Raw genomic sequence first — 16,785 nt, forward strand, 5'->3', positions numbered from 1 at the left:
GTCCCAAAGTAGTATGAACACCCCTTTTTAAAAATATTATTGAGAAAAACAGGTGGTATTTTACTATCCTGATTGATTCTTTGCTGCAGACATGGGAATACAGGGCATCTGGTCTTGTAAGCACTCTCACAGGTACAATACTTGCCAGATTTTCATAAAATTTATACTATACTTTAATATTAACTATTCTTAGGACAAGTTCCATAATTGTGGATGTTCGACCTCACCTTTGTTAAAAGAGTAATGCTGCTTGGAAATATAAATTAGGTGCAAGGCGGAGAACATTTAAACTAGTAATCTTTTATTGTCTAAAAGAAAAGCATTACTAAATAACTGTGTTTGTGGGCCATTATTAGATGGTTCCATGTTTTAGTGCTGTTTGCCAAGTTTACCAATATCATTCTTGATGCAATATCCATTGATGAACTACATACAAATAATAAGATACAATATGTTAACAATTTGTTGTTTGTTGTATATTTGTGTAAATAAAAGTAAAAATTATTGTATAAACAGGTCAGGTACAAATAAACTAAAAATAAGAAAAATGTGTTATATTTTAGGAATAATATTCCTATCATTGTCTTTGTAACATATGTTTACAATTATTTAAGTGATTGTGTAACCAGAGAGCACGAATTTCATTACAAAATTGCTTGTCTCCACCGGGACTCGAACCTGGGACCTCTGTTACAAGGCAGCGCTCTAACCGACTGAGCTAAAGAAGTACTTCCTTAGCTCAACCGCTTACGACTGACAAAGTATCTACTAAGTTTTTCTAAGGGAAGCAATCCCGCCACACTTCCCCCCACCTCAAGAGTCATTATACTCTATAATGATGATATTTTCATCTTTTTTATAATTATATTTTAACCTGGCTAGGTAATTCTTCTAACCGTGGGTTTTTATTGTTGGGCGCCAATGTAAAATTCCGAGATGCGACATTCGGAACCTCTCTAAAAAGCAGCCATTTACACATGAGCAGAATTTCTAAATAATTTCATGAAAATACAGTAAATTATGGCTAATAAGTTATTATACCCCACGCAACGAGTTGCAGAGGGTATAATGATTTTGACCCGTCAGTCCGTCAGTCCGTCAGTCCGTCCGTCCGACAGTCCTGTTTCTTGTCATCACAACTCCTCTCAAACCACACAACAGAATTTCATGAAACCTTTTCAGATAGTAAGGACATTCTATGTAGTTGTGCATATCGACGGGAAATTGCGATTCAATTTTTTTTCTAGGAGTTACGCCCCTTTGAACTTATTTACTATAATGTACTACTGCAACAGTTTGTCATCGCAACTCCTCTCAAACCACACAACAGAATTTCACGAAAACCTTTTCAGATAGTAAGGACATACTATGTAGTTGTGCATATCGATGGGAAATTGCGATTCAATTTTTTTTCTAGGAGTTACGCCCCTTTGAACTTATTTACTATAATGTACTACTGCAACAGTTTGTCATCGCAACTCCTCTCAAACCACACAACAGAATTTCACGAAACCTTTTCAGATAGTAAGGACATACTTTGTAGTTATGCATATCAACAGGAAATTGCGATTCAATTTTTTTTCTAGGAGTTACGCCCCTTTGAACTTATTTACTATAATGTACTACTGCAACAGTTTGTCATCGCAACTCCTCTCAAACCACACAACAGAATTTCACGAAACCTTTTCAGATAATAAGGACATACTATTTAGTTGTACATATCGACAGGAAATTGCGATTCAATTTTTTTTCTAGGAGTTACGCCCCGTTGAACTTATTTACTATAATGTACTACTGCAACAGTTTGTCATCGCAACTCCTCTTAAACCACACAACAGAATTTCATGAAACCTTTTCAAATAGTAAGGACATACTATGTATTTGTGCATATCGATGGGAAATTGCGATTTAATTTTTTTTCTAGGAGTTACGCCCATTTGAACTTATTTGCTTCAATGTACTACTGCAACAGTTTGTCATCGCAACTCCTCTCAAACCACACAACAGAATTTCACGAAACCTTTTCAGATAGTAAGGACATACTATGTAGTTGTGCATATCGACGGGAAATTGGGATTCAATTTTTTTTCTAGGAGTTACACCCCTTTAAACTTTTTTGCTTCAATGTACTTCTGCAACAGTTTGTCATCTCTACTCCTCTGAAACCACACAACAGAATTTCATGAAATTTTGACGATAATAAGGACATACTATTTAGATGTGCATATTGGCAGGAAATTATTTTTTCTTATACAATTTTTTTTTTCTTTCACTTATTTAATTTCTCCAATGACAATGTGGGGACGTGGGGTATGTGAGCGTGCTCACTAAGGTTCTTTAATTTATAAAGTATTACAAATTGACAAGCAATGTCCGGGTAAATTAATTTTCATTGACAGGACACACAGTAAGTAACCTTGGTCTATTTTGAAAATATTTGGTTTGAAATTCCCGGCAAATACGTCGAGATAATTATGAAAAAATATGCGTCTCTGCTACAATTGAAACAAAAAATCTTTCTGATATTCAATGGGGTTTTATTTGTAGGAAATCTATAATGTGTGGTCAGCTTGGCAGTTTGGTGTATCATTGACAGTGGCCAATCCCTTATGCTGCAGAACTCTTTGTTTTCTATGTGGAAGTGCAGGAAAACATGAGGTAATTATCTTGGATTCAATGATGTAATTAAATTTCTATGTATCAAGGCAAATTCTTCATTCAATCCTATAAGAGAGTACTTAAAGTTTATGAATCACATTGACACACAAAATCCTGTAAAATAAGTACCAACATATAAATATGAATTAGAGTATTACATGTGCATTTAAAGATTCATTTAGTTTTCATTATTTAAGAGGATGATTCTCTGACTAGTTTGTAACATATATGTTTTATAACAAAATATTGTGATATAGAGGACAATAGTATTCCCATAATTATCTTTTTCAGTAAAATAGCAAGCAAATTCTTATTTAAGATTATTAGAATAAATGTAATTTTAGTTCTTGCTGGTCAGCTTCAATAATTGTTTATATAACTTTTTCTTTCAGTTTTTTTACTGTAATGTTTGTTGTGAACCTTTCCATGAGTTCTGTTTAGATGAAAATGAAAAACCATCGTCAGATAATTTAGAGAACTGGGTTTGTCGGAAATGTCAGTTTTGCACTGTCTGTGGACAACAGAAAAATGTAAGTCAGCATTGTTAGATTTTTCAGTAAATCTTTTAAAAATGACAGAACTTCATTAAAAGAATTAAATTTTAACTTTATAGCATAAACATGTTTTATTTTGTGATATCAACAGGAAATAGAAATAGTAACATCCATCGCTTGTTGGACATTTATTTGCAAATCAAAAACTAGTTTGGAAAAAACTAAATTATCAAGAATCATGTAATATTCAAAGGTATAAATGTTAATGAAACCATGTTTACACGTAAAACCTTGGGGAGTATGGCTCCATTTTAAAAGATATTATTTAGTGTCTTAATTGAAGTTTATAGTGAAAACAAGTGCTGTTCTAAATATAATGTAGTTTCTTTCATCTATTTTCATTTTGAGAACCAATGATTCCAATACTTCATGTTTATTCTTTTATTTTACAGCTATTGAAATGTGATAAGTGTCAGAATACCTACCATCCAGAATGTTTAGGTCCAAATTATCCTACAAAACCTTCAAAGAAGAAAAATATATGGGTAAGCATATGTTACAAGTCAAAGTTCTTATGTAATAGTATCTTGATGTCATAAAATATTTCTTGTGTTGTAACAACATTTTATTATCTGGTGACAAAATTTAACCCTTTCCTCCATTGATTTTTTTTTTTTTTGCATAATTGTATTCAAATGTTAAAAATATGCTTTGAAGTATGCATTGCAAAAAACAAATATTTTATTGAATAAATTTAAAAAGGATATTCCTACCATATTACGTTTCATATTGGATACAAATTTTATTAAGTCTACTGCAGACACTTTGTAGTCAAAGCGTTTCAACTGAAGTACTACACAGGCGTCAAAAGGCGTCACTATGAAGGAAAGGGTTAACATGTTTGGACAATATTTTTGCTCAGAAGATTCCATTAAAATGTTCTAATGGCACTTAATTGATTTAAACTGATGCGTTTGTCAAATAAAAAAATATTTGAATTCCTTCACCTGAAAAGAAAATTAAAAAAAATGCCGATTTATCATGTATTCAGGTTGAAAATGTGATATTTTAACAATTCAACATATCAAAATATTTATCACTTTAAGTATTAAGTCGGTACAAAATCTTTCTATCATAGTTTGACATAATTTATTACATATTCCATTTAATGATTATTTTCAGATATGTACAAAATGTGTTAAGTGTAAAAGTTGTGGTGCTACAACTCCAGGATCTGCTAGCAATGCAACCTGGACGTATGATTTCCAACTGTGTCATGTATGTGGTCAGCTGATGGACAAAGGTGAGCTCAAATACGAACAAGGGTGGTTAAATAAGAACAATAAATCAGCAAAATAATCTGACAGAAAACCTATCTTCTGGGTATTAATTACTTCTTTAAATTTTTATGTCGAAAAGTTTAATCAAAACAAAAAATATTTGCACAGTATATTTACCAGTGAGAGGACTAATGAATAGGACAACTAAAAAAGATGAATCCTAATTCTTAAAGATTGATATAAAACTTTTGCCTGGTTAATATTCGTTTATTTATTCATTCGAAGTGAAAGCAGTGTACCTCTAAACTGAATTTATGTTTTCGTTATGATTAACAAAAGTAGAAAAACTGCAATTACATACATGAGCTGATGTTCAAGTCTATTGACTTTAGTTTTGGTTTACAATATCTGGTTATTTTAGTTGGAAAATATCAGGGGAATCCATGGAAACTATTTCTATTGTGTTAATTAAGGGCTATTCCATCAAAATATATGTAGTATGGTAGGAAAGAAAAGGACTTTCAAAATATCCCTACAACCAAGAACCATTTTGAGAAAAAAAGATCATGAACCCCCACATTCAATAATAAAACTCTCCTTCCTTCCCACAAAAAATTTCATGGAATAATTCTTATTTTCTACATTGGTTTATTATACTACCCCAAAATTTTTTTTTTTTTATTGTTTATGTGGGAGTTAAGACATGCGGTAGATGGATGTTAAGCAGATGATTTAAACTGTCAGATTGGTAGTGTGACCTATTTTGTGGTCTAAGAGTTACATGATTTATATTAAAAAAATTTTAAATTTTATGTATATTTATATTTCAGGAAATTTCTGTCCAATTTGTCATAAGTGTTATTCTGATGATGACTGGGATTGTAAAATGGTACAGTGTGCTAAATGTGATAGTTGGGTACATGCCATGTGTGAAGGGCTTTCAGGTATGTATTAAATGGGAAGAATGTTTTTAAAAATGATTGAAACAATTAATTGGTTTACAATAGTTTGAGGCCTGGAAATGGCAAAAATCAATACCCTTAATGTTGGAAGCATAAATCACCAGATTCAGATCAACTGCTATAGTCTTGGAAAAGCTTGAGATAGTTGGGAATTTTGCCTTTGATTAATCTATTATATGACCGCGATAATACTAATCAAGACCTTGCTATAGCTACCTTAAACATAGATATGGGAAATACCAGTCAGGACAAAACGGTTGTTACAGTTAACATATATTTTTAGAACTAGAGAGACTTAGTTTGTAATTATGTTTTAAGATATGTAGGCGGCTGCTAATACAGTGAATAGATAAATGTTAATGGAAAATGCCTTCCTGTTGTGTATGAGCTTTTTATGTCCCATTTATGGGCATTATGTTTTCTGGTCTGGGCGTCCGTTTTTCCCACTTCAGGTTTAAAGTTTTTGGTAGAGGTAGTTTTTGAGGAAGTCCGAAGTCCAATCAACTTGAATACATGTTTCCTATGATGTGATCTTTCTAATTTCAATGCCAAATTAGAGATTTCCCTCCATTTTCACGGTTCACTGAACATTAAAAATGATAGTGCAGATGGGGCATTGGGTATGTGCACTGGGGACACATTCTTGTTCTATTTTATTTCAAATTCACAAAACTTTTCAGAATGTTTTTCTTGTATTAAGTTTGCCCTTCTTATAGGAAGTATTTGAGATATTTTTCAAACAGATGAGGTTGGGCAAAGTCTAATTATCTATATTGAGTCTTTTGATTTTTTCAGACGAGATGTATGAGCGAGTGTCATGTTTACCAGATGATGTGCATTATATTTGTCGGATGTGTGCAGGCCACAGAACTCGACATTGGGAACTAGTTTTACGTGATGACTTTATAGCAGGGATTAAGTCTATATTCTACTCAATTTATCATGCCAAGTGTTCCAAGGTCCTGGAAATTGAAGATAAGGTGCAGTACATTAATTCACTTATTTAGTTATTTTGAATTTATTGATATTTACAAGAAAAAAACAAACAGGAACTAAACTGAACAAAATCAAAGCTATGATGAGAATCCCAAAGTAAGAGAATTATTCAGTTTTAACTCTTACATTTATGTTTGAATCATTGAATATGATGAGTTTATTTACTATGCAATTTATTATTCACCCACTGCAGCAGAGGAGGCATTACATTATGCCCTAATCTATCTATATGTATGTTCCAAATTGGTTTCTGTTCATCAACTTGAGTAGGTGCCTGATAGGTCTTTAAGTATTAACTACTGTTATCACTAGCCAGTCAACACTGAGGTTGTGAGTTTGAATCCTGCTCGTGTAGGTGCACTCCACTCTTGATTGACTAGGATTGTCAGTTTTCTTATCAAAGGTTGGTGGTTTTCTCTGGCACTCCAACCTCCACCACCAATACAAACTGGCTGCCAGGAAAAAGCCAAAAAGTAGTGTTAAAAACACAAAAGATCGAGAAAAAAAATTCAACCAAATGTTATTAGACTTGAACACAATGCATTTTACATTAAAAACAGATTTGGGTTGTGCCACTCTTAGGGTTCTTGAGTTATATCCCTTTATAATGTTTATGCAAGTGGGTATAGATGCGCATTAGTTTATCCATAGGCGGTAATGGTAACGTTTTCTTCTGTTGCTCAGTCCATATCGTTAACTTGGATATGTGTGATGGCTCGTTTCGAAGCTGAGACATATGTGGTTAAATTTTCTGGGTACGAAGTGAGATTACTTTTTCTGTAAATTAGCAAACCCCAAGTATCCTTTTGTGATGCGGCTCCTCGTGGTAAATAATCCCATTTTTAACACAATAACTTCTTTGAAAATTTAATACTTTGAACACATTTAATAGCTCCATAGATTTTACACATTTATTCTGTGTTCCCCTACTTTCTAAATAAATTCAAATGGTTAAGCTCAATCACTTGTTTATCATAGAAAAGTGTCAATTATCACTACACAGGGAATTTTTGTTTACACGTGACTTTTGAGTTCCTCATTTCAAGGTGCATTAGGGATGTTGTCCCAAGTGGGACATGGGACACATTCTCCATTTATTAAGTGAGGGGTATCATTTAATAAAAAATTACAGTTTTAAGTTTCCATGTGTGACATTTTAAATTGCTTTGCATGTACCCTTTATATGTATATTTTGTTAATATATGTTTTATTAACTTTTGCAGAAACCTGACACTGAAAATAAAATAATCGTAGATGAAAGTAGTAATGACTCCTTGTCCAGTAAGGAGGTCAGTTCTGATTCAAATTCTGTTGCCATGGAAACTGACAAAACTTTAAAATTGGATACAAGTGCAAAAAGTAATAATTATTTGACTAACTGTGGAAGAGATATTTCTGAGGCAGTTTCTGATGACGGTGATAGTAAAAGAGAAATTGTTTCTATGGAAACTGATAATAAGGGAGATAATTCTTTGTTAAACTGTGATTCTAAGGTTGTTAATGTCTGTGATAAAGTTTCTGAGAGTGATATTTCTGCTATAACAAAACAGTTAGATGAGCCAGATGGCAGTAAATCTTATGTTTTAAAGAATACTGCTGATGTAGAATTATTTATTAAGAATTTAGAAGGTTTAGTGAAGAACAGAGCATCTTCAGAACAGCAATCAAATCAAACAAGTACAATTCAGACTCCTGAACAAAATTTAGTTCCAACAAGTGCAGCCTCTATTATTGAACAAAAATCATTACAAACTACAGGACCTAATCCTGAACAAAATTTAATTCAAAGTACAGTAACTTCTATGGAACAGAAATCTTGTCAATCTAGTGCAGTGACTATTTCTGAGGACAAATCAATACAGAATATTACCGAATCAATAGCATTACCAAATACTTGTCCAAGTATATCTTCCGAATCAATGGCATTACCAAGTGTTGGTCAGAGTTTAATGACCGAATCAAACTCTTTACTAAGTGTGGATCCAAGTACTTTGACCGAATCAAAGGCTTTATTAAGTGTTGGTCAGAGTACATTGACTGAATCAAAGGCTGTACCAAGTGTTGATCAGTCTATATCTACACAAACTCCTACAGACAATCATAGTGAAAAGTCTATACGACTGAGTGTAGATAGTAATTCAAGTTTAGCTAGTCAGAGCATTGTAGTACATAAAACACCGGAAAAGAAAGGAGCTGTGGTACGATTTGCAGCAGAAACTTTACCAAAGGTTGTACCTACCAGGAATTATCCTAAAGATCTCATGACAGTCCGACAAAAAATTATAGACGGAGGTTATATAAATGTGGTAAGTTGAGTCTTTATAAATGTTCTTGCTATTTAAATTTGATGATCGAAGTCAAATTCTATTCACTATAATGCTTAATGCTAAAAACTTTGTCCTTGTTGGACCATACGCAACATAACCTGTACTCTGTCGATAGAACTGTTGCTCTTTTGTTTTAGTTTGTAAAGATGTGACTGTTTATATTTTAATTCACAGAAAAATACTTGAATTTCGAAAGTGTAATATTAAAAACCAATGTACTTTTTACTATTTTAACAGACAGTTTATGTTCACTGTTTAAAACATCAGCTAAAAAAAATATACAAGTATATTTTACCACGCTCAAGGCTACATTGTAAAAACTTGACCGTCCATTAGTTTAACATATATTTTCACACTTTTCTCAGGAACAACAGAACAGAATGACTTCATCTTTATTCAGTGATAAGTTGTGGGAGATGACGCTTGTTTTCTGATACTAAATAATTTTTTTAATTACAAGTAGGGGATAACAATTGTTACTTCTTATTTGATAATGAAGGTTGCATACTTGAGCCTCTAATTGCAAGTTATACAGATGAGAAAATAAAGAGAAAAAAAACTTTTTCCAGTATGAATATGATACACTAAAAAATATTTTTTATAGAAATACAGTTTTTTATTTGACAATCCAGTGTATTTTGTCAATTCTTGTTTATTACAGGAAGAGTTCAGTGAGGACATAGCATTCATTATAGAGTCAGCATTAACAGATACAGAAGAAAATAGTGTTGTCAGGAAGAAAGCCATTAATTCTGTTAGATCCATATTTGTAAAAGTGAGTAAAAAATTTTTTTTTAAAGGTAAACTCAAAAATTTAAATTTTGATTACAGTATTCAGTTTTGTAGCCATTTTTAATTAAAGTAAAAAGTAAAGTTTTCTATGCCACAGAAAAAAGTGGATAGATTTATGGCAAAGATAAAATTCTTTAGACTTATTGTAGCTATGATTTAGATTTTTGTCCAGCCTTTGACTTTAGTCGAAAAAGCGAGACTAAGCGATCCTACTTTCTGTCGTCGTCGGCGGCGTCCACAAATATTCACTCTGTGGTTAAAGTTTTTGAAATTTTAATAACTTTCTTAAACTATACTGGATTTCTACCAAACTTGGACAGAAGCTTGTTTATGATCATAAGATAGTATCCAGAAGTAAATTTTGTAAAAATAAAATTCAATTTTTTTCGTATTTAACTTTTAAATGGACTTAGTTTTTTCTGCGGGGAAACATTACATGCACTCTGTTGTTAAAGTTTTTAGAATTTTAATAACTTTCTTAAACTATCCTGGGTTTGTACCAAACTTGGACAGAAGCTTGTTTATGATCATAAGATAGTATCCAGAAGTAAATTTTATAAAAATAAAATTCCATTTTTTCCGTATTTATCTTTTAAATGGACTTAGTTTTTTCTGCGGGGAAACATTACATTCACTCTGTGGATAAAGTTTTTAGAATTTTAATAACTTTCTTAAACTATCCTTGTTTTGTACCAAACTATGACAGAAGCTTGTTTATGATCATAAGATAGTATCCAGAAGCAAATTTTACAAAAAAATAAATCCATTTTTTCCATATTTTACTTTTGAATGGACTTAGTTTTTCTGCAGTGAAACATTACATTCACTCTGTGGTAAAAGTTTTTAAAATTTAAATAACTTTCTTAAACTATCCTGGGTTGTACCAAACTTGAACAGAAGCTTATTTATAATCATAAGATAGTATCCAGAAGTAAATTTGAAAGAAAAAAAAATCCACTTTTTCCGTATTTTACTTTTAAATGTACCTGTAAAGTCTGCAGTTAAAGTTTTTAAAGCATTTATTAGATTCATAAACTATGCTGAATTTTTACCAAACTTGGACAGTACATGGTAGCTTCTTACAATCAAAAGATTGTATCAAGAGGAATATTTTTATTGATTTTTTTCCTCATTTTTGGTTGAGCCTGCGATTTACATCAAAAGTAGGCGAGACACTGGGTTCCGCGGAACCCTTACAAATTTTTGTTGTGTTGAACTTAATCAATCCTCAATGAGAATATTGTGACAGTATTGTATATTTTTTCAGGACTAGATGAGCATTTTAACAATCAATATCATTGATGATCGAGTCCAAATATTTGAAAGTCCAAAGATTATTAAAAAGATGAAGAGCTTTTTCTAAAATATTTATATTCTTGTTACAGCAAATGGAGAAATGTTTTCCCTGGTACAATGTTAAAGCCTGCAGGATGTGGGAGCATAACAGATGTCTACCTCAGTATGTAGTTATGTAGAAAATAATCATACAATATTCCAGCATGTATGGAAAAGCTATCAATTATGGACTTGTGTCAACTCACATTCAGTCACAGTTTCAGTAATTTATACTTGCACATGTCTTCGCTATTTTAAATTATATTCTTTATACTGATCACCTTTCACTAATACATGTATTTTCAAAGTCCTGCTTGTTTAATCTTGCAAAGTAGTAGTGACAACTATTTATATGGCCCTTAGAATTATGATTGAGTTATTTCCCTTTGAATTTTAAACTCATGGCAATAGGAGGTGTTCATGTGAATGTTTGATCCATTTAAGATAAGCACACAGTGTTATACCAAATATCCATATTCATTTCAGAAACATGTTGCCAGATGCTGTAATTCCACCATTTGAAGACCATACCTATGCACAGTGGTTAGAGAGAGAAAGTCTGCCATCTTCACCCCAGCCATCACCATTCAAGAAAGTTTTAGACACGCCTGTTAAGAAAGTTCTAACAATAGGTAAGGGTACACTGAGGGGGAAATGTGGTTCTCATCTACATCAACTCAAAATTAACGAATATTATCTCAAAAACTAAATGAATCCACAATATATGATACATTGATTATAACCTGTAATTTTGCATAGTGGACGTTGTATATTCCAAGTACTCCTTTCTTGGATTGAAAATACTTTGTTGCTAAATAATTGATAAACTTTTAATTATCTGTTGTAAAAAATAATCAACATCCTCTTTTCATCAAGAGAGGAAATTATTACACGATAATTGTCATTTTCTTTCTAGTTGATCCAGAAGAGGAGGGAGAGAAAGTTTTATCATCAGATCTGGCTGATGATGGACAGGACACCAGGAGATGTATACTCTGTTGGCATTATGGAGATGCTGATCCTAATGTTAGTACATACAAATAGATAGATCTTATTATTGAAGACGGCTAGGTGTTGGAAAGAAATACCTCAGAAAATATAATTTTATTAAACGGTATTTAACATTCATTGTCTGCCAGACATAAGTATGCTGTTTCAAATGGCTGCATCATCAACAATGTATTAGTTTGTGATATGGTCAGTTTATGATGCACCACAAGTGGTAGGTCAATGATATTTGTTATGCTGATGTATAAGGCCATAACCTGTCAGTCATGGTCTCTTGACTTTTGCATAGTTCACATGTATTAGTTGGTGATATGGTCAGTTTATGGCAAACCACTAGTGGTAGGTCAATAATATTTGGTATGCGCATGTATAAGCATTGGCACATCTCATTTCCATGGAGATTGTTCAGCCATGTACCTTCAGTTATGGTTCATCATCTTTGAATATTTGCACAACTTTCTTGTTGTATTGCTATTTTAATTTCAACATTTTCATTATCAAATGTACAAAAAGGTAAGACATATCTTTGTGATAACAGTTTTATTTATATGTTTCTCTTATTCAGAAACCTTCTTTAAAAAGCTTTGATAATTCTTAAAACTATACATATAATTTTTAGAGAGAGGGAAGGTTGTTGTACACAGGTCAAGATGATTGGGTCCATATAAACTGTGCCTTGTGGTCAGCTGAGGTTTACGAGCAGGGTCGGGATGGATCATTACAGAATGTTCATGAAGCTGTGTCAAGGGGCAAAAAGATGGTAAGAACTTACAATGAAAAGGTGAAAAGAGCGAAGTAAAAAACTGTGTACAAAAGCAAATGTCTGATTTCTTTGATACACTCAAGTTAAAATGTGAAATAACATTGCACTTGTCATTTTATTGGTGATCACCATGCTATGGCAACACAAAAGTCCAAAAGAATTATAACCAAGTTTCATTATGCCTCATTTTGAATTCCTACACGAGATTAATATTGCTGTCAGATGAAATTTTTAATCTTTAAAATGTGAAACAAAATGAAGTTCAAAACTTTATTACTTTTATCAAAACTAACTCATAAGAACATTAGAAATGGTATCCATAACCATATAAGTGAACTTGTTCTATATAATAATGAGTCTGTATTACTCAATAATATAAATAACTCCTCTTGAATTTCATAGATAATTAATTTGATCTTGAAAATGTCTTGTCTTGTCTTGTAAAGGTTGACAACAGATTTGTCCCATATGTGAGTGATGTTTCATATGTTTGATGATTGAACCCTACAAACAAATGTTCTGAAGAGATATCGCCTGCTCATGCTTAACGGGGAATAGATATAGATAAAATATATCCTGTTGTAGAAAGCTTCCTGATGATGCACATTTATTGTCGAGCCTTCGACTCTAAGCGATCCTACATTCCGTCGGTGTCGTCGTCGGCGGCGTCCACAAATATTCACTCTGTGGTTAAAGTTTTTGAAATTTTAATAACTTTCTTAAACTATACATGATTTCTACCAAACTTGGACAGAAGCTTGTTTATGATCATAAGATAGTATCCAGACGTAAATTTTGTAAAAAAATAAATCCATTTTTTCCATATTTTACTTTTGAATGGACTTAGTTTTTCTGCGGGGAAACATTACATTCACTCTGTGGTTAAAGTTTTTAAAATTTTAAAACTTTCTTAAACTATACATGATTTCTACCAAACTTGGACAGAAGCTTGTTTATGATCATAAGATAGTATCCAGACGTAAATTTTGTAAAAAAATAAATCCATTTTTTCCATATTTTACTTTTGAATGGACTTAGTTTTTCTGCGGGGAAACATTACATTAACTCTGTGGTTAAAGTTTTTAAAATTTTAATAACTTTCTTAAACTATCCTGGGTTTTTTACCAAACTTGGACAGAAGCTTGTTCATGATCATAATATAGCATCCAGAAGAAAATTTTGTAAAATAAAATTCCATTTTTTCCATATTTTACTTTTAAATGGACATAGTTTTTCTACTGGGAAACATTTAATTCACTCTGTGGTTAAAGTTTTTAAAATTTTAATAACTTTCTTAAACTATCCTGGGTTTGTACCAAACTTGGACAGAAGCTTAATAATGATCATTAAATAGTATCCAGAAGTAAATTTTGTAAAAAAATAAATCCATGTTTTCCGTATTTTACTTTTAAATGGACTTACATTTTCTTCCAGTTAACCATACATACATACACAGTCTGTAGTTGTTTTTAAACATTTATTAGATTCATAAACTATCCTGGATTTTAACCAAACTTTTACAGAAGCTTCTTACAATCAGAAGATTGTATCAAAAGGAATATTTCTATTGAGTTTTTTCCTCATTTTTGTTGAGCCTGCGATTTACAGCAAAAGTAGGCGAGACACTGGGTTCCGCGGAACCCTTACAAATTTTTGGTAAAAGGTGTGGGGGACATTCATTTTGTGACTTCTAACAGTTATTATACCCCAGCTTTAAAAAAGGGGGGGTATACTGTTTTACCTCTGTCTGTCCTTCCGTCAGTCCGTCTGTCTCGTGATTATTTTTTCGTCGCATTTTTCATTTTCTCGGGAACAATACAAGGATTTCTGAAATTTGGTTTCAGGGTTTATCTAAGTCAGCTATACCGTGTGATGCGTTTTCAGATTGATAACTTGACAACTTCCTGTTTACTGAACACTTGTATGATTTTACACATGATAGCCAAGTTGAAAATTTTTGTCACATTTTTCTCAAGAACTACAATACAAGGATTTCTGAAATTTAGTTTCAGGATTTATATAAGTCAGCTATACTGTGTGATGCGTTTTCAGATTCATCACTTGACAACTTCCTGTTTACCGAACACTTGCTTATTTTTACACTGTTAATATTATCCACAGGGGTATCATCAGTGAGCAGTAGCCTGCAGTTTCACTTGTTTTTTAATAAAAAAAAATTATCAATGGAAAATTTATGTTGAAACATATTCATTTTATTACAGAAATGTGATATTTGTCAAAGAGCTGGTGCTACAGTTGGATGCTGTACCAGAGGTTGTCCTGCCAATTACCATTTTATGTGTGCTAGAATGGATGGGTGTTTGTTTCAGGATGATAAAAAAGTATTCTGTTCACCACACAAGGAAAAAGTTGACAGAGAGGTAAACACGGATGTTTTTTTGCACTGCTGTTATTCATTGTGAGGGCATTAGCATATTCTTTTGAACGCTTGATTTTAAATCTAAATAATCATTTTTTATGCCCCATTTTTGGGCAAAATGGGCATTATGTTTTTTGGTCTGTTCATCTGTCCGTCAGACCGTCTGTGCGTCCCACTTCAGGTTAAAGTTTTTGGTTGAGGTAGTTTTTGATGAAGTCGAAGTCCAATCAACTTGAAACTTAGTACACATGTTCCCTGTGTTATTATCTTTCTACTTTTAATAGATTTTCCTTATTTTCACAGTCCACTAAACATGGAAAATGATAGTGCGGATGAGGCATCTGTGTACTGGGGACACATTCTTGTTTTTGTGTTGCACTAAACTGGTTTTGAATATAAATCCACAGGTTTGCCAGATGACCACTTACAGTTATTTGATAAATTGATTGTTGGTTGCTTAACATCCAGTGGCAAATATTTCATGCATATTCAGGACGAGACACTTGAAATAAGGCCTGAAAAGTTAACTATTAATTAAATGCCAAATACAGGTTTTATATAATAAAAAGAAAGAATTTTTTGTATAAAGTCAAACTGCCGAACAGACCTCCTGGAATTTTACACATATATGTAAAAATATCTGAGTAATGTCTATACACAAATTTAACCTGCAAATGGGTGTTTTATAGTACATTACGAACCCTAAAGATGTAGCTCTGATATAATAATCACTATCTTCATTATGCTAAACTCAGTCTACACTAAAAATTGATTTACGTTTATGCTGACAGAACTTGGGTGCTTGGAAAAAGAAGACTTAGGTCAAATTTTCCACACAATGTTTATTATTGTTAGTTACACTATTAGAATTAATTGAAACGCTCAATCTTTATCATTCCTTATTATTGTTGACACTTTATTGATATTGATTTTTATTGAATTTTAATTGTAGCTTGTTATGAAAGATGAGTTTGCTGTAATGAGAAGAGTATGTGTTGATAGAGAAGGCATGAAATTCACAAAGAAAAGTTGGACAAAGGGTCTCACTACTGCTGAAATCAACATTCTTATAGGTGATTTAACAACTTTGATTTAAAAGCTTTATATAAGACAAATTTATTTTCTTAAAAGAGAATCAATGTTATATTACTAAAGTGTTATTTTAGTAAACATGCATTTGTATAAATCTATTTGAGAATTAACTCAACAATTTGAGATTGTAAATGTATTGAATATAGAAAAAAAGATGTTGTATGGTTGAAAATGAGACAACTCTTCACAAGAGACTGAATGACACAGAAATTACAACTATAGGTCACTGTCATTGACTGTATGGTCTTCAACAATGAGCAAAGACAATACCTGTTTTACTATCCACAGGAGTAGTTTGTTTTCCAGCAGCCTTTCTTTGCTATACAAATGTTTTGAGAAGAATGGGGAGATTAAGTCCCATAAAAATGTATTGAGGTCAAATTACCTTCTGAAGATGAAAAAAAGAATTATCTTTTATGAAATTTAAAGAAAAAGGAAAGACTTTAAAGTATTTTAGCACATGTCTACCATTCAAATATCAACTCTCATTATTTTTGCAATTCATCCAATTTGTGACATGTTTGATTGTAAGTCTTAAATGTAGCCATTAACACTACCATGTTTATTTCCAGGTTCCTGTACAATAGAGTCGTTAGGATATTTGACTTCTTTATCTGACTGTAAAGGTGTACTTCTTCCTGTTGGATTCAGGTATGTACAATAAGTCATTAGGATATTTGACTTCTTTATCTGACTTT

The 16,785-nt window shown here is 32.1% G+C and overlaps 1 protein-coding gene across 3 annotated transcripts in view; it reads left to right on the forward strand.

Annotated features, from left to right (window-relative positions):
• Positions 1 to 16,785, forward strand: part of LOC134720934 (uncharacterized) — a 70,162-nt gene that overhangs the window by 20,117 nt on the left and 33,260 nt on the right. For all 3 annotated transcript variants that reach the window (XM_063583520.1, XM_063583521.1, XM_063583522.1), the window contains 15 exons: positions 2,548 to 2,658; positions 3,051 to 3,188; positions 3,605 to 3,697; positions 4,335 to 4,455; positions 5,263 to 5,376; positions 6,190 to 6,374; positions 7,614 to 8,696; positions 9,379 to 9,492; positions 10,895 to 10,968; positions 11,331 to 11,476; positions 11,761 to 11,870; positions 12,472 to 12,612; positions 14,838 to 14,996; positions 15,948 to 16,068; positions 16,660 to 16,738. In XM_063583520.1, coding sequence (XP_063439590.1) covers positions 2,548 to 2,658; positions 3,051 to 3,188; positions 3,605 to 3,697; positions 4,335 to 4,455; positions 5,263 to 5,376; positions 6,190 to 6,374; positions 7,614 to 8,696; positions 9,379 to 9,492; positions 10,895 to 10,968; positions 11,331 to 11,476; positions 11,761 to 11,870; positions 12,472 to 12,612; positions 14,838 to 14,996; positions 15,948 to 16,068; positions 16,660 to 16,738 — 2,789 coding nt within the window. The remainder of the gene's footprint in view (positions 1 to 2,547; positions 2,659 to 3,050; positions 3,189 to 3,604; positions 3,698 to 4,334; positions 4,456 to 5,262; positions 5,377 to 6,189; positions 6,375 to 7,613; positions 8,697 to 9,378; positions 9,493 to 10,894; positions 10,969 to 11,330; positions 11,477 to 11,760; positions 11,871 to 12,471; positions 12,613 to 14,837; positions 14,997 to 15,947; positions 16,069 to 16,659; positions 16,739 to 16,785) is intronic.

This window comes from Mytilus trossulus, chromosome 6 (genome assembly GCF_036588685.1).
Source record: "Mytilus trossulus isolate FHL-02 chromosome 6, PNRI_Mtr1.1.1.hap1, whole genome shotgun sequence".
Lineage (NCBI taxonomy): Eukaryota > Metazoa > Mollusca > Bivalvia > Mytilida > Mytilidae > Mytilus > Mytilus trossulus.